The sequence below is a fragment of the Perognathus longimembris genome, chromosome 4, assembly GCF_023159225.1.
Source record: "Perognathus longimembris pacificus isolate PPM17 chromosome 4, ASM2315922v1, whole genome shotgun sequence".
Classification (NCBI taxonomy): domain Eukaryota; kingdom Metazoa; phylum Chordata; class Mammalia; order Rodentia; family Heteromyidae; genus Perognathus; species Perognathus longimembris.
In genome coordinates, this window is record NC_063164.1 from 2,545,155 (window position 1) to 2,563,301 (window position 18,147).

The window sequence follows — 18,147 nt, forward strand, 5'->3', positions numbered from 1 at the left end:
TGGCAGAGCACCTATCTAGCAAGGTCAAGACTCAGTACTGCTGACAACAGCCACAACAAAAAGCTCGGTCAGGAAGTAGACAGCTCCATCACGAGGCTGTCTCCCGTGACCTACATGAGTCTGTGGTTCCCTCGGAGAGAGATCTGTTCCTCTCGTTGCCTCCTCTCTCTCCCTTTTCCTTGCCCCTGGTACTCCGTCTTTTCCTCTTTCCCTTCCTTCTTTCCTTGCTCTGTCATCGGTGCGCGTCTGTGTGTGAAGGCGAGTGCGCGTGTTTGGCTGTGTACTGGTTTCTAGTCATGGGGCACTGATGGAGACAGATGCAGATTTGCTCTGTAGGTATCATGGGATGGACCCACCCACGAAGACGTGGCACCGCCCCAGTGAATGTTGCATGGCTTGCGCTGGGCACGGCGGGGGCTTCCTGACAGGGCCGCGCCTCTACTTTTCCCTCTCTCTGTCCGTCTGCTACTTCCCTGCTTGCCCTCGGCCTGTGTGCAGCTGGCTCCCTTGGAAGTCTAAACGAGGCCTTGAAGCCATTGCATCCGGGGGAACTTTTCAGCATGAGTAAAAGAAATAGAAGCCTGACTCTTCTCTCATGCTCTATTTTCTCTTCTAGGTTCAAACGTGGTGCTCAGACAAATTCAAAATGAGGAAACATCGGCATTTGCCCTTCGTGGCCGTCTTTTGCCTCTTTCTCTCAGGCTTTGCCATGACTTATGCCCAACAGCAGCATGCAGGTAAGGTCCAGAATCGTCCTGAGTTTTGTACAAAGGAACAGTGTTTGCCTCTAGATCTCAGACGTTACGACCTTGATAGACAGCCCGGATATGTCGAGGGTCAGCTCCTCTACCTATGAGAGGTGAATCACCTACTCCACAGGTTTGTGCACATGCTCTGTATCCAGCTGAGACTCGAGTTTTGATGTCTTGGAGGTCGTCTGAAAGGGGCTTGGTTTTACATCGGGTGTGAGCTGCAAGTTTCCATATCAGAGGGTTCACCGTCCGAAGAACTTCTATTTTAGTCTCTGAGCACATAAGATAGAAAGGAGATAGATAAGATAAAAAGGAAAGAAACTACTGATTGTAGAAATGTTTTTCTCTGAGAAAAAAAATCACCTCTTCTGGACACAGAAAGGCATTTTTCATCTAGAATCATTGAACGTTTGAAAAAAATCTGGTTCCTTAGTCGAATTTCAAACATAGATTCCTTTGATCCTATTGAAATTGCTTTCAGAGTTTCAGGACAGCTCCATGCGTTTCAGGGGGGTAGCAGCTGCCCTGGGCCCTCTACCCTGCTTTTCCCGGTGAAGTGGGTGTGTGCAGCCCCCCTCCCCTGACCTGGGTCCCCATCTCTCCTCCCTGGAGAGCTGGGTCTGTGCCTCTGCCCCAAGCCAGATTGCTCTAGAGGGGTTAGCATCTCTCGGTGGAAGAGGACCATAGGTTGGGTCCCTGTCAGACTGAGGTAAGTCGAGTCCAGGAGCTAGCCTGGTCATGGCTGCTGAAGGGCTCTTTCCGGAGCACCGAAGCCTGATACAGTCGGGGAGAGAGATCTGGACTCCTTATGGAAGAGCCCAGCACTGTCCAGCATCTATTGAATCTGTCAGGCCGTGACCAATATGCAATCACCAGCTCCAGATCCTTTGTTCATGCTCGGGAATCTGAGCCGATTGAGAGTTTTCTGTGTACCGCCATGGCCTTCCTCGCTTAAAGGAGATCCATTCAGCCCATTTATTTTCTTAGGTGCAAAGTCATGTGAAACAGCAGTAGTCTTCACACCCCAAAGTGAACAACCATGAGTCTATAAAGCAAGATCTGTTCACTTGTGATAAGAGGTTGCCATGGTCTGGTCAGGTGGGTGTAGGGGACCCACCGCCATAAGAAACTGTGCTTGCGTTCCCCGGCACCCGGGAGGTGCCCCCCCACCCCGGGGCCGGCTGCTGGGCCCCAGGAATGGTGGTCACCCAGCATGGCGCGTGGGCTAGGTTTGGGTACCAGAGCTGTGGAGTCCACGTGCCCGGAGCCTGCTCCCCAGGTAAGCCTGCCTCCTCTCTACCCTGCAAGCGAGGTTTGAACTCTTTAGTTACAGTGTAGTGGCAACTGAACTTGTTTAGGAAGCTCTCACACGGATAGGAAGCCATTATTTGAACAAGGAGAAAAATCTAAACCAATGTCTTTTTTTAAAGATGTCAAAAATGGCGCCGCTGCCAATATACTATTTCTAGTGGATTCCTCTGGGGGCCCTGGAAAGGAACGTTTCCAACTGGTTCGAGAGTTTCTCTACGCTGTCATAGAATCTTTAGCTGTGAGAGAAACCGATTTCCATTTTGCTCTGGTCCAGTTCAGCGGAAACCCACTCACTGAGTCGCTGTTAAACACGTATGGCACTAACCAAGAAGTCCTGTCCCCTATTTCCACCCTGTCCTCCACTGGGGAACGCAATCAGAGCGGCCAAGGATTAGAGTCCGCAATGCACACGCACCTCACTGAGGCTGCTGGAAGCCGGGCCGGTGGCGGAGCCCCTCAGGTGATGGCCGCTCGGAGGACGGCCCGGCTCTGTCCTCAGCGCGGCTTCAGGCTGCGGGCGTTAACGCGTTTGCAGTTGGAGTTGAGGGCGCAGACGAAGCCGCGCTGAAAGCAATAGCGAGCGGGCCCGTCAGTACGCGTGCGTCCAAGCTAGAGAACGCCACCTCGCTTCAGGACAGAGTAGGACGCGTAGTGGCCCGTGTGCTCGCCTTCGTGAGGCCAGGAAGGGCTGGGGACACGGAAACCCTTAAGGACGTCACAGGTAACGGCTGCCCCCCCCCCCCCCCGCCCCAGGCTGCTCCCTGCCCTGCTGTTCCGTCCAGATGAGCTTGGCCAGCGCTGGCTTAAGATGGCAGCGGACTGCTTAGGGAAGAGATGAACGTTCTCGGGATTAAAAACAAAGGTTTGATGATCGTTCCCGAGTCTCCTTCTCGCCTGTGCCCGGTCAATCCTTTTGAACCCCGTGAAGCCGTTCCTATGGGATCCGAAGTGCTACCGTGTCATTCACCCCTCACTGGCAAGGGGAGCTCGCTCCTCTGCCCTCGTGGCCCAGGGCCCCCGTCCTTCTAGAACAGCTCTGTGACAGGAAGCGTGAGGTCGAGGGGGAAGGGACGGCCGCATCTGTGTCTGGTGAAAAGCAGAGAGCTCCCGGTTCTGCCCCATGGAACCAATTTCAGAGAATGGAGAAAACCAGGAGTGGTTGGAGCCTAGCTGGGGTCCAGTCCTAGTTTGTCTGAAGAAATGACCCGAATGGCTGGAGGGTGAGAGGCGGGGAGCGAAGGAATGAGCTGGAAGCCTGGGGCTGGGGCTCGGGTCTGGGTTTCTGGAGGTCCTCGCAGCTGCACCGGCGACTCTGTCCCCAGAGACTCTTTGATTGCTCCCAGGCATTATCAGAGCCACCCTAGAAAGATGGGGAGCACGGACCCTATATTAGTGTGCTACTGCATGGGCACACGGCAGGCCACTGACTAACCAGCCCAGCTCCCTCCAGTGCGGAGGGCAGGGGCTTAATAAGCAAGATGGAACTCTGCTGGACCAAAGCCATGCTGACGAGTGCTCGGGGCCAGAGTCCTCACCAACCCGGGAGGCAGAGGGACACCTCTGTGTTAGAGCTGAGGCCGGTGGCCTTTCTACAGTGGAGGGGGGGGCTCTGGGTGGAGTGAGAGAGAGTTAGGGAGGAAACAGACATGTTCTCCAAGATGAGGGAAAAGAAGAGAGAGGGGACTGCGTCCCTGAGGCCCGGTAGCAGTGGGGGGGAGGACAGTTGAGAGGGGCTGAGTGGAGATAGGTCATCTCACTAACGCAATGGCACATGAGCCTGGAGGGGTGGGTGGGAGCCACTGGGCCCAGTGCCCTGGGATGTGACAGGGACCACGCAAGGCTCAGAATGCGGGAGCTGGCTGGCCTTGCTGCCCGCTGTCTTCAGAGGCTGCCGGTGGTGTTCTCCATTGGCATGGACCCCTAGCTTGCTCCAGGTATCTCAGGTAGAGGAGAGGCGAGGGGGAAGGGTGCCCTCGGGGAGCACATGTGACGTCTGGGTCCCCTGGGAGCTGGAGGAGTTTCAGCGTGCTTGCAGTGTGGCCTGCGTGTGCCCACGCCACAGCCCGGAGGCCTCTGGGGCTGAGAGGACTTCAGAGCTGAGGCTGGTGCCCAGCGGGGCTGTGTCTGCATGGACAGACGGCCACAGGGCATTCAGTGTGGGGATAGACCGGGCTTAGAGTCATGGGAGTCACACACACAGCTTTTCAGTGAGAGAAATGCGAGTGGGCACCCAGGACTCGGGTCTACACGGCACAGAGGAGGTGCTCAGAGCGAGGGAGACTTGGAGCCCGCCTTCCGAGAGGCGACCACCAAGAGGGGTGCAGAGACACGGCCATAGAAAGCCGGCCTCTTGCTGCTCAGGCGGGTGAGTGGAGGAGAAAGAAGAGTGGGTGAGCAGAGGCTTTGCTGCCCAAATCTGGACCTCTAAAGGGGTCACATGGGGTGACCCAAGGAGAGGGAGAGCCCCCGGGTGGTGATCACAACAACGGGCTGTTGTAGGAAAACAGTGCTAGACAGTTGTTTATGGCGGATGTTCGGGGCGGGGGTGGGAGAGAGGGGATGGGTGCCGGGCTCAGGCAGAAAGGAGCCAGCTGCTGTGGTCAGGCAGAGCTTGGGGAGAGAAGGGGTTTGGGGCCAAGCCAAGACCCTCCTTCAGGACCCCCTGGATGGCAGCTTCGATGGAGCGGGAGAGCCGCCCGCCCTCCTCAGCAGGCAGCTGCTTGGTGGTAAGTGAGGAGACAGCCTGGGGGCTTCCCCTACACCCTGGGAAGGGGCAATGTGGTAGATGGGCCTCTTCCACGTGACTGGCCCTCCTCGGGCCCGGTGCCACAGAGGTCTGTCAAACAGTGCAGGGGTCCTCAGGGTCACCCCCCGAATGCACACCCGAGGCTCCAAAGGAACCACAGGAGGACATCGAAACGGGGTCTCAGTCTTAATACCTCCCAGGAACCTCCGTTTTTCAGACGGTAAGGCTAACAGCAAGGAAAGAGGTTAACAAATGACGACTGAAGGGATCCACAGAGAAAGGAGCATTCAACATATTGATGCCCCGGCAAACTCATGAAAAAGACTAGAGGAGCTTTTCCTTATGTAGCCGTTTTCCAAGTGGATGCAGGAAATGCTCAGCGAGTCTCCCAACACATCACATTTCTGCACAGATGATTAAAAAACCTTTGTTTTTATGCCAAGAACACATCTCTGTCTTTTAATGTTCAAGCCCCTCCCAGCACCAGGTGGAATATTAATCTTCTGTGTCATCTTCTCTAATTAACCGCACTCTCCAATTCTTCTGGTATCAGATCCTACTGCATGTTTCACAGAAAAATAACATAAGGTAAAGTGGAATTGAAAAAAAAAAATACTTCGTGTCTGTTTAGAGCTTTGGCCCATAGGAAAGCACACAGGAAGCCTAGGCAGATAGGGCTGTCGGTCAGGACCCTTTCTTTGCTTTGCCTTCTCATCTTGGGACTTTCCTCCAGAAAACCAGGAGACAAGAACATTCTATACCTAAGCCGCAGATGGTCGCCACTGATCTGTTCAGGGAGTCAGCCTTCAACTGCTGTGTTTCCCAAACTCCCTTAGCTGCCCTTTGTAAGATGGACGAAAGGACACAAGACCTCTTTGAAAGGATTTCAGTATCAATGTTGTTTTTTCAACAGAGTATTAAGATTTGAAAAAAAAAAAAGTGAAACACACTTATAGTGCTATGCTTTGCGTAGGAGATGAGGATGTGATTTTGCCCTCCCTCCCTCCCTCCCTCCCTCCCTCCCTCCCTCCCTCCCTCCCTCCCTCCCTTCCTTCCTCCCTCCCTCCCTCCCTCCCTCCCTCCCTCCCTTCCTTCCTTCCTCCCTCCCTCTCTTCCTCCTTCCCTCCCTTCCCTTTCTTCCTCTCTCCCTCCCCTCCCCTCCCTCCCTCCCTCCCTCCCCCCTCCTTCCCCCTCTCCCTCCCCTCCCCTCCCTCCCTCCCTCCCCCTCCTTCCCTCCCTCCCTCCCCCCCCTCCCTCCCTCCCTCCCTCCCCCCCTCCCTCCCTCCCCCCTCCTTCCCTCCCTCCCTCCATCCCTCTCCCTCTTCCTTCCTTCCTTTCTCCCTCCCTCCCTCCCTCCTCCCTCCCTTCCTTCCTCCCTCCCTCCCTCCCTCCCTCCCTCCCTCCCTCCCTTCCTTCCTTCCTCCCTCCCTCTCTTCCTCCTTCCCTCCCTTCCCTTTCTTCCTCTCTCCCTCCCTCCCTCTCTCCCTCCCTCCCTCTCTTCCTCCTTCCCTCCCTTCCCTTTCTTCCTCTCTCCCTCCCCTCCCCTTCCTCCCTCCCTCCCTCCCTCCCTCCCCCTTCCCTCCCTCCCTCCCTCCCTCTCCCTCTTCCTTCCTTCCTTCCTTCTTTCCTTCCTTCCTTCCTTCCTTCCTTCCTTCCTTCCTTCCTTTCTTCCTCCCTCCCCCCTCCTCCCTCCCTTCCTTCCTTCCTTCCTCCCTTCCTTCCTTCCTTCCCAAAGGGGAGCATCAAATGAGTGAAGAAGGTCTTGTGCCCACACTGTGTGCAGCCTAAGTGGACATTGATTTTTTTCCCCCCTTGGAAAAATGTCCATCGCAGATGCTGCAAAGGATTTGATGCATGAGCTCCAGAAGCGGTAAAAGTAGACATCTTCCAAGTGTTACAGGCTGAGAGAGACACACTTCACCTTGGCGTTAGTGCTGGGCATTGGCATATCTAGCTGCAGGCGGGACCTTGGGGCCCCTGGGCCGATGCCAGGCTTCGGCTCTCCTGATGGCCAAGCATGCTCTGTGTGTGGCATCACTGTGTGCGTGTGAATAGACCATGTTGTTGTTGTTTAAGGCAGTGATGACAAATTATCCAACATTTTTATGATCTACAGTTGTAGACGTTCCGCTTCTCTGGGAAATGCGCACAGATTTCCCTTGGGGTTGGTTTGTCTTAGTTGCATAATGTAGATAGCAACTCCCAAGTAAGGAAGTAATGAATGGTGTCTCATGATGTAGACATCATTTTTATTGATTCTATGGATCACGTCTGCTCTTCTTTTAAATGTCTCCATGTGCTGAGCAAGAGGAAGACCCTTTCCTGTCCCTTGGGGGGTCACTTTTATCCCTCGGGGGTCACTGGCTTGCAGCTGGAAATCCTGAGGAATTTTTTGTGGTGTGGTTCACCTGCACTCTGCCTCATGATATGAGGTAAAGTATTTCTATAGCCTGCTGTTGCGCCTCAAACTCGGTGGCTCTGCAGCTTCCTAGAACCTTCTGGAATCTTACATTTTGGCTGAGAAGTGGCACACATTTTGGAGTTCAGAGCAAGAGCACAGGCTTCTTGTGTGAAAACAAACAAACAAAAAAACCCAAAGCAAAAACCCAAACCAATAAAAACAAGATCTTAATTCCTATAGCAAAACAACTATCCTTCTCATTATATCTTATAAGAAGGATTGTGATAGAAATCTTCCTAAGCTGCTTTCTTTCCCTGTGCAAAGAATTAATCTGCAGAGGTGGCATCAGGGATTTGCATGTGGTTAGGGGAAAAAGAACCTTCCAGAGGCTGGCACTTCCTGCCTGAGTTTCTGCACAGGCAAGTTGCATTGCTTTAGAGAAGACCTGCCAATTTTATGAGACAGGGTTTGTATGTGTTTTCAAAGTGAGAATAAACACCATTCTGCTGGCACAAGTCAATTTAATTTCTATTTTTATTGTTTCCCCTTTTATATTATCTTTTAAGTAGTTGTACAGAAGAGTTGCCGTTTAACAAAGCATCTTCTTTTAGATGATAAAGAAGAAATGCATTGCCTAGTCTACCTTGTTGAGAGGGGCTTGGTGAAAACCAGCAAGAAAAAAAAAAGAAATACAGCAGTTGGAAAGAGTTATTCTAATCATATGTAGAAAATCTCCACAAAGCCTTGACATGAATTTAAAGGGAGAAATTGTGTGTTTAGCAGAATTGCTTGATGCAACATTAGAATTATAAAATCATTCCATACATATAGATGAAACAAATACAAATAAAAATTATACAACTACATTTTTTACCACAGAGCAGAGAAAATGAAGTACACCAGATTGTTATAAAAAAGAATGCAGCGAATATTAATCAATGTCACCCCTTTCATCATTCTCAAAATTTATTTTAAAATATGAAACATTCACTGTCATTAAAAAGTTCAGAATGAATCATCTCACAATATTACAATTATGCCCCAAATATAAAATTTTAGAACCCAAGAATATGAATATATACGCTCACCAAAAATCTCTTCTTGTCCCCAATATGTAGCTAAATTATTGAAAACATTTACAAAGAATAATTCTCCTAGTTTAATCTTTTTTTTTTTTTTTTGCCAGTCCTGGGCCTGAGCACTGTCCCTGGCTTCTTCCCGCTCAAGGCTAGCACTCTGCCACCTGAGCCACAGTGCCCCTTCTGGCTATTTTCCATATATGTGGTGCTGGGGAATCGAACCCAGGGCTTCATGTGTAGGAGGCAAGCGCTCTTGCCACTGGGCCATATTCCCAGTCATCTCCTAGTTTAAACCTGTCTGGGTTTAAACATTTCTCATTGTGCCTTTGAAATGCTCAGTAGACTTCCTGATTACTGCTTTTTTCCCCAGTGTGCCTGTGTAGCCCCATTGTCCGCAACAGAATTCAAGGCAGGGGCGTTAAAGAGGTCCCACTCGGCCTGATTTACATCCTTTGCCTGGCCCCAGAGCACATTCTGACTAAGGGATTGCCACATTCTCCCAGGTTGGCCCGATGATCCACTTAGAAAGTCATAAAAATAAGGTTGGATAATTATGTCATGACTGGTTTCACATCACTCTGTTTAACATTGTTCTGCATTACGTGATTAGATATAGAGGCAATGGCAAAAAGAAATGAATGAAATGTCTTGGTCTGGTTCTAGGCTTGCATTCGAGTTTCACAGAACCCAACAGCATGCAAGAAAGAAAATAAGAAACCCAGAATCGATTGCAGTATTTTTTAAAAAGGAAAACGTTACATGTAGTTTGAGTCCACAAAGATGCGTGTGCTCAGCCCCTTTTGCGGTGTTGATGAGACAGTAGTTGTACAAAGAATCAAGCCCTAGCCTGGGAAGACGGGTTGCTGACTCTGAGTCTGGGCCTCTGTTCTCTAAGCTGTGGATTTCCATGCAGAACTCTTACAGGTGCCCAAGGGGGCAGCAGAAATGACCCCAAATCAGGAATCGCCTTTATATTTTTGTTCATTTTCTCTGGCACTGTGGTGATACATCAACCCATGCAGCTACACGTCTGTCCAAACTGAGTAGACCCTCCCAGACTATGAGTGAGATTTCTCCCTTGGAAAAGTGAATGTTGTAAAATTCACCCATAAAGATGGTGCCAATGAGATCTTGATATGAAATGTCTGTATTCCACACCGCAATTTAAGAAGTTGCCTCTTATCCATTCAGAATGCAGAACTAAGAAAGAATTCCACATTCTTTAATCACCACGTGTTTCATTTGTCCCTACTTCGTGTTTCTTGTGGGTTTCCAAAGAAACATGTCAGACCACTGGACGATGCATGAGGTCACTTGTTCTAACGCTTTCACATGTTTTGCATTTCTTTCTCTTTAAAGCACAAGACTCTGCTGACATTATTTTCCTTATTGACGGATCAAACAACACCGGAGGTGTCCATTTCGCTGTCATTCGCAACTTCCTTGTAAATCTCCTTGAGAGACTCCCCATTGGAACCCAGCAGATACGCGTGGGGGTGGTGCAGTATAGTGACGAGCCCAGAACCATGTTCTCCTTGGGCAGCTTCTCTTCCAAGGCTCAGGTTCTGGAAGCGGTGAAGGCCTTGGGGTTTGCCGGGGGGGAGTTGGCCAACATCGGCCTGGCCCTTGACTTTGTGGTGGAGAACCACTTCACGCAGGCGGGGGGCAGCCGCGTGGAGGAAGGGGTCCCCCAGGTGCTGGTGCTCATCAGTGCCGGGCCTTCTAGCGATGAGATTCGCGATGGGGTGATAGCTCTGAAGCAGGCTAGCGTGTTCTCATTCTGCCTCGGAGCCCAGGCCGCCTCCCGGGCAGAGCTTCAACACATAGCTACCGATGACAACCTGGTGTTTACTGTCCCGGAATTCCGTAGCTTTGGGGACCTCCAGGAGCAATTACTGCCCTACATTGTTGGCGTGGCCCAAAGGCACATTGTCTTGCAACCGCCAACGATTGTCACTCAAGGTACGTATGTCCTTCTCACCGCCCCTGTGGAGGGGGGGTGTTGCCTTGGTGTTTTTCATAGAAGTGAGGGGGGCACTGGAGTAGCCATGTCAGGAGAAGCTGTAAGTACCCGCAATCCAGTCCTCCTGGGACGAGCTGGCTTCTGGATGGTATGGACACGAGCGACAAAGTGCTCAGAAGAGCTCGAGACCCACGAGTGAGTCCAAAGCTCCATTCAATCACGAGCCGCAAACAAAGTGTGCCTTCCGGGGGAACACGGCGAGCGTCTTGTTTTGGCTGATGGCTAAACGTGGTTATGCTATTTGTAATCTAGCCCTTCTGAAAATGGTCTTGAAGGGTTCATTGCCATTCTGAAAACGCTGTGCCAGGATAACGGTATTGCTGGTGTGTTCAAAGTGTGGTTCATGGAGAGTGTCTTCCCTAACGTGGAGGAAGATTACGGGGTGTCTTCTGCAGCTGGGGCAACGGGAGAGGGACTCTTCGGAACATAAGGGACAGCAGAGAGCACTTGATGGCTTCAGTGTTTACAGCCTATTTTGTTCCTCTGCTTATCACGTTCAAAAGTGATTTTTCTGAGTGGCAAGATGGCGGTAACCATTCCAACGGAAGTACTTCCACAGCAGTCAACTAGAGTCATTCCAAAAACCTAAAGCCCATCGAGTCATATAGATAACGCCCACTGGACGCACACGGGAGGTCTGTGGACATGACAGTGTCCAGTGCATCTCACGAGCCCAGACACTGGGCACCTTTCAGAGTGTATCCATGCTATGACCTTGGTTAGACCAAGCGGATGCCAGTCAGTCCACGAGGGCCGAGGACACGGCGCCACTTTGATCCTCTTTATCTTTCTAGCATCACAGCAGATGTTGTGCTCAGTGAAAGCTGGCAAACTAGCAAGATTTATGGAAGACTATGGTAGCATGTGCAGCCAGCGGTTTGAATTTGCTGGTGTGGAGCCACACTTGCTTTCTAACTTCACAGGGAAAGGGCCTGTTTCTATACAGTAACGATGGTACTGGTCCCAGGATAGCGTTGCTCATCTCATCGTGTCACAGGGATTTCAGGCTGGGTGTCCCTGGAGAAACGATTGGTAGCAATTTAAAAAGAAGCATTTTGCAGGGGGCACGCCATTATATAAAACGGAGAACGGAAGGTTTTCAAGTGCCCATTAAAAAAACTTGCTTATCGGATCATAAATGCAACTGACCTCTACCAAACAGTTCCTGGCTAAACTAGCAGGCATAGTCATTGCATAAATGTAAGGGGAATCTCACCACACTTCCTAATTAAGTGTTGTGGAGAATTCAAGCAGAATTAGCACAAGCTTCCTCTAAATGATTTTCAGAGAGGGCTTTTGTTGGCATGACAGTCAAGCTGTAGGCAGATAACTAAGGACTATGCCATTTCTGCTCATACTGGATATCAGAACCGTGTCCTGGTGGCGTGGTTAGGAAAGTGTATGTGAGAATTACTTTCTGGAGAAGACTCTTGGTAACGTTGAGTTCAGAAAGGCCAGTCTACTGCGGCTGAGTTTCACCTCCCCTAGGTTTCCAGCTCTTCCCTTGATAGGGACGCAGAACCGACCCACTAAACCCCCTCAGGGGAGCTGGAAGAAAAGTCAAAGTTTGGTGTATTGCTTTGATACAGCAGTGAAGAACAGAGGAAATTGTATCTAGAGGCCAGCTGCTTGCCTGCCCTATCATCGGGCTGTGTTGGGACCGCGGTGATTAAGGAAACGATCAGATGGAAATAGTCAATTTCCTGAGGTTCTTTTGGGATTACACACTGTCAGAAGCAAACATTTCTCTAGGTTTTGCAAGCACAGATGATATGCTTTCGCTGTCACGGGGAGACCTGGCTTCTTCTAAGGTCTGTTGAGCAGCTGCATAATCCTGGGCAGGTTGCACAAACTCTCTGGGCTCTGATCTCTTGGACTTACGACAAAGAACTTTCACTTGATGAAAAGCTTTTTGTTCCAGGAGAAGGTTCCGTTTCTTCATTAAAACAGGCAATTTCATTGACCTCCTTTCAGATTTGCCTAGATAAGTAGAGTTTCAGCTCTCTGTTTACCAGAATCATGCTTCATCTTAACAGTTAACTTAGAAACATTCAACAAATGTGCCTGACTCTCTCTGGCCTGAGCCAGCTGCTGGGCCAAGTACGGAGGACCCCGTTCTGTTTCTGGAGGCAGGGGTTACAGTAGAAGGGGGAGATGGGTGATAAAGATGTAAATGAGCAAAGGAAATAGTGCCTGGGCGTGACACATCACACGAGAGACGTAGACATGGCTGGGATAGAAAGACTACGGGCAGGGGAGCTGGAAGTTCTAGCAGGCACTGTGGAGCGGAAAGGGGCTGGGCACGCAGCGGGGGGGAAGAACACTGCGGCCCGGTGGCGGTGCCACTTAGAGATGGCACAGCTAGAGCGCAGGGAACCGGGCACCCAGGGTCCAGCCTCTCGGGAAGATTGAAGCCGAGAGGCACCAAGCTTGGGGGTGCTATGTTGGAAGCAAGCATGAGGAATTGGGGGGCTATGCTCAGCTGGGTTTGGAGAAAAGGTTTGGGGGGGTGGGGGGGCAAGTTGAGTCCGCACTGCAGGGCAAGGGGAGGCGGGCCGGGGGAGGGGGCAGGGTGGGCAGAGGAGGGGGGAGAGTGGACAAGGAGATAGACTTTGTTGGAAGTGTTGGGTTGTGTTGAGGTTGGTGGGGGAGAATGGACGTAAGGACAGCTCCAAGGCAGGGCAGAAGTGGGGGGGCTTTGGAGGGCTTGCTCCGAGCCGGTTATGGGAGGGGGGAAGACGTCACCAGCAACGGGGTAACAGACCCAGACCCAGCAGAACCACATGGCAGAGAGAGCGGGGTCCCTCCCATGCGGACTGCATTTCGGACCCGGGGAGAGGCACCCCTGACAGGAATGCACCCCCGACACGACCCCATTGGTGAAAGGAAGAACCGAGGCACCGCTGACCCGGCTCCCGAGGAGGCAGCGGTGGGAATCACCAGGTTGAGGCCGGGAGTCGGGGGTTGGAGGCAGAAAGCAGACCCGGGACGCCAGTCCTTCTAGAGCCGTCCAGTACTCTCCAGTGCCGCTTTGGTGTGGCCCAGCACAATTCCAGGTGTCATCTGTGATGAGTCCCCGGGCGCAGGTCCCGTGGAACCCTGAGGCACATTTCCGAATCAGGGGCCAACTCCCCCGGTGTGGACCTGGGTTTGAAGCGTCTCTGGGCGCGAGGGGAGTGATAGCGACTCAGTTATAGGGGGCGTTAGGAGTTGGGCGAGGCAGCGAATATCGGCCTCGTTCACTATTGCGTCTTGTAGGTGTGAAGAACGTAAGTGTGGTGTGGTGGAGACGTAGTAGTGCAATTTGATTTGCGGGGAAATTTTAGACCCAGCCCAGGGAGACAGTAAGATCTAAACTGAAGGAAGGAAAAAGTCCTGGAGACATGTGTATAACCGGGATCGTGGCCTGGTCAGAGCGGTGGAGTCAGGTGCTATGTCTACTGCTGCACTTACTACTGGGCACTTGTAAGGTGATAGTGCCCAGGTGCCAACTTCCTGTTAGAATGCAGACTTCCTCTTGGTGCTGAGGACACAGGAAGGGGGTGCAGGAGGCCCCAAACCACTCGGGGCGGGGGGTGGCCTCGTGTCCCTGGATCTGACACAGGCTTCCGGCTGCTGGTCCTCAGTCAGCAATGAGCTCCCTTACAAACAAAACCACAGTTCTTAGGAAGGCCTTGGTCACCAGCCTTGCTTCCTGCTGGGCGTTAGCAAATCAGCTTGCCGTCCAGCTGTCTAGTACCGGGAGGACGGGACAGGTGGAGGCCCGTCCTGCGAATGGGGTACCCCCTCTTGGGTTCCCTCGGGCACGTCCTTCGGGTCTCAGGTGGGTGCAGGTGTCTAAGGGACCCCCGTCCGCGCGTGGGCGACTGGTGTCCACGTCAGGACTGGCTGGCTGGAGGCAGCAGGCATTGGAAGCAGGGGTCCCGTGGGGGCGTCTTGCTTTGTGGCTGTCCTGAAGTCATGACGGCATTCACGTGTCACCGATGTCCCTCCCCGCCCACACCCGTTCTGGCCAAGTTACGCGTGGACCGCAGCAGCGCACTGGCCACCTTGTTAGTGACAGCAGGTAAACAGGTGGCTACTGCACAGTTGTTTCTGCACAATGGTTCGGCTAAATACCTGAAGAGGCTGGGCAAGAGGGGAGCCAGCCTGGTATCTTACAGGGGAGGATGCAAGTATCACTTAGGGCGTCATGACACGTCCTCCCCCCTCTCCCCGGGGAACCCCTGTGCCCTGTGTGCCAGAGTGAATGACAGTGTATCCTTGTTAGAGACAGTGGGTGTGTGGAGTCACTGCTGAGCGTGATTGCTAAGGCCGTTCTACTCACCTGCTGCTGTTGCTACCTACAGTCATCGAAGTCAACAAGAGGGACATAGTCTTCCTGGTGGATGGCTCCTCCAACCTGGGGCTGGCCAACTTCAATGCCATCCGAGACTTCATTGCCAGAGTCATCCAGAGGCTGGAAATCGGACAGGACCTCATCCAGGTGGCCGTGGCTCAGTACGCAGACACTGTGAAGCCCGAGTTTTATTTCAATAGCTATCCTGGCAAAAGAGAGGTGATATCAGCTGTGCGGAGGATGAAGCCCCTGGAAGGCTCAGCCCTGTACACGGGCTCCGCGCTGGACTTTGTTCGCGACAAACTGTTCGTCAGCTCGGCGGGCTACCGGGCCGCGGAAGGGGTTCCCAAGCTGCTGGTGCTCGTCACGGGCGGCAAGTCCCTCGATGACATCAGCCAGCCCGCCCAGGAGCTGAAGAGAAGCAGCATCATGGCCTTTGCCATCGGGAGCAAGGCGGCCGACCAGGCCGAGCTGGAAGAGATCGCTTTCGACTCCTCCCTGGTGTTCGTCCCCGCGGAGTTCCGCGCGGCCCCTTTGCAGAGCCTGCTGCCCGGCCTGCTGGCGCCTCTCAGGACCCTTTCTGGAACCTCTGAAGGTATGGTGGCTGTAGCTCAGGCTTCAGGAGGGTGGCTGGCAGATAGAACCTTCGAGAACAAAAAAAAGAGAGAGAGTGGAGTTGTTGATGACGAAGGTCACTGCAGAACACAGAGTTTAGTCCATGTTTCCTTTCCCCTGGATTGAGAATGTCCAGTTCAAATGTCATGTGGGAAACTCGTATGATGGAGGCTCTAGGGCCCGGAGGCCATACGTCCGTGTGCCTTTTGGCTGAGGGCTCGAGTCTCCGTTCTTGTTCCCGGTTGAGGCCCAGAATTCTGTCCACTGGTGACTCCTGGGCGGCTGCCTCCTCCTCCTTCCTGTTGGAGGTGACAGAGCTTCCAACGAGGCCAAGCCTGAGCCCCCAGGTTGCAGTGTCCCCAGTTTTTAACCCTCCCTCTGTACAAGGGGCTTCCGCCCAGGGGAGAGAAGATTGGAAGGGTGCGAAGACAGAACGCCATGTTTCTTCAAATCCCTTGCTTCATATGACCGGCAAGGGGAAGTTACTGTTAAAGGTCTTACAAAGCGTGTGAGCCTGTTAATCGACAAATGCGGTTCTCTGTCCCCAATGAAGGGAAGATGACTATCACTGGCTCGAGCTTCTCACTTCACAAGCCTCCAGCTGTGGGTCTTTTGGTGCATGCGCCCTGCTTCCTGGACACCTGCTCTGCTCCGCCCAGACTCTGCGGTCTTGGAAATCCAAAAAGCATGTGCGGATGCTCTCTCTCTCTCTCTCTCTCTCTCTCTCTCTCTCTCTCTCTCTCTCTCTCTCCCCCTAATCCATTCTTTTATAACCAAAGTTCAATCCAATAAGCCCAGAACAATCAGTCTGCCTTAGAGTAAGGCACCAGGGAAAAGAGCAAGGGAATTTTTAAAGGCGTTAAGCAGATGGTTGACAGTCAGTTCTTAGGGACTCCCCATCTACGGATGCTCGAGTCCCTGGTGTCAAGTGACACGGGGCTTGCGTACAACCCGTGCCCATTCTCTGGGCTGCTTGACCTCAGGTCTGCGCTACTCACGATGTCTCAAGCCACGAGAGCACTACAGACACACGGCACGTTTTAGAGAATAGCGGCAAGAAAAGATCTGCCCCGATTTTGGGATCTGGGCTGGCTGAATCCGCGGGTCTGAGCCCCCGGGGGAGCGGGCCTGTGGCGTTCTGAGAGTCGCACTGTGTATCCTCTGGGTGCTGAGCCTCAGCAAGGTCAGTGCACAGCACATCGCCCCCCAGCCCGGCTCCGCCCTTCGGGGCGCTGCCCCGGGGACCTGGTTGGATGATTAACCAGCGCTGTGACCCGCAGGAGAAGGAGACAGTGCAGGAGAGGAGGACAGGTGGGCGCTCTGGGTCTTAGGCCAAGAGCAGCCTCTTGTAATTGGTTCTTAGTCTTCAGGGTCATAGGTTCCCAGGTCAGGAGGGTGAAATGCTCCCCAGCTGTGGGTGGGAAGTTCTCCAGAACGGCACGGGGCTGGGAGCCCCACCCAGGATGCGTGTGGGGGGTAGTCTGAGAGAGAACAGGGCCCAGCCCCCCCCTCCCCCCCGTAGAAGCCCGTTCCAGGGTCGGGGTGTCCTCTTTCCGGGATGCTGACTGCTGCGTTGTTGCACACGTCCTAACTCCGGCACTCCGTCTCTGTGAGCCCCTCGGGTTTTGCGCATTTGGGTGTTCATTCGATCTGCTCACCAGCACCAGCTGCCACAGGAGGAAACCACGCAGCCGTACTTAGCGGACGGGCACGCTCTGCCACGCTGGCTTCCTCTGCGTCCCGAGTGTCGGCATGCGTGCCCGTGAACGGGCACACATGGCCCCCCCCCCCCCCCGTTGTGTGTGTCTCACTGTGTGTCTTCTGTGCTTCACCGCAGTTCACGTAAACAAAAGGGATATCATCTTCCTTTTGGACGGATCGGTCAACGTCGGACAGGCCAACTTCCCTTACGTGCGTGACTTTGTCATGAACCTAGTTAACGGCCTTGATGTTGGAAGTGACAGTATTCGAGTCGGTCTAGTGCAATTTAGCGACACTCCGGTCACGGAGTTCTCTCTGGACACTTACCAGAGCAAGCCCGAGCTCCTGGCTCACTTGAGCCGCTTGCAGCTCAGGGGGGGCTCGGGCCTGAACACGGGGGCGGCCCTGAGCTACGTCCAGGGCCATCACTTCACCGAAGCCGGCGGCAGCAGGATCCGGGAACGCGTACCGCAGCTGCTGCTCCTGCTCACGGCCGGCCGGTCCGACGACGACTCCTACCTGCAGGCTGCCAACGCCCTGGCCCGCCAGGGCGTGCTGACCTTTTGCGTGGGGGCCAGCCGGGCGGATAAGGCGGAGCTTGAGCAGATGGCTTTTAACCCGAGCCTGGTGTATCTCATGGACGATTTCAGCTCCCTGCCGGCTCTGCCCCAGCAGCTGATTCAGCCCCTCACCACCTATGTTAGCGGAGGGGTGGAGGAGGTGCCACTCGCCCAACCAGGTAAACCTACCCCACCGGCTCGGACCCCCCCGGCCCCCCTCCTCCCTCAAGGAAACCCAGAGCCTGTGAGCGGTGGAAAGACGGCCGACCCCTCTGATCAAAATGTCGAGGCTGCACTAGCAAGCTGAGAGTTCAAAGGGCATTTGTGAATGGAAGGGTAGGCAGGGCCAGGGCTGCTTTGCCCCTCATTCAGAAGCCCCTCCTCCATGCCCATAACGATGGTATGGAGGGAAAATCCAGGGGAGGGAAGAAGGGGTGGAAGGTGAGCGAGAGAGAAACCAGGGAGGGAGGGGGGAAAGCAGGGATGGGGTGGGGAGGGAAGAGGGAGAAGGGAAGAGGGAGGGAAAGGAGACCCCGAGGGAGGGAAGCCAGGAGGCGCAAAAGGAGAGACTTTTCTCTGAGTATGCCCTGGGATCCCTGAACAATTGGAACGATTGTCTC

At 53.4% G+C, this 18,147-nt stretch overlaps 1 protein-coding gene across 1 annotated transcript in view; it reads left to right on the plus strand.

Annotated features, from left to right (window-relative positions):
• Positions 1-743: 743 nt before the first annotated feature.
• Positions 744-18,147, plus strand: part of Col6a3 (collagen type VI alpha 3 chain) — a 62,183-nt gene continuing 44,779 nt past the window's right edge. Inside the window, 5 exon segments of the mRNA XM_048344468.1 lie at positions 744-2,521; positions 2,524-2,784; positions 9,649-10,251; positions 14,662-15,246; positions 17,104-17,706. Coding sequence (XP_048200425.1) covers positions 2,167-2,521; positions 2,524-2,784; positions 9,649-10,251; positions 14,662-15,246; positions 17,104-17,706 — 2,407 coding nt within the window. The 5' untranslated portion in view covers positions 744-2,166.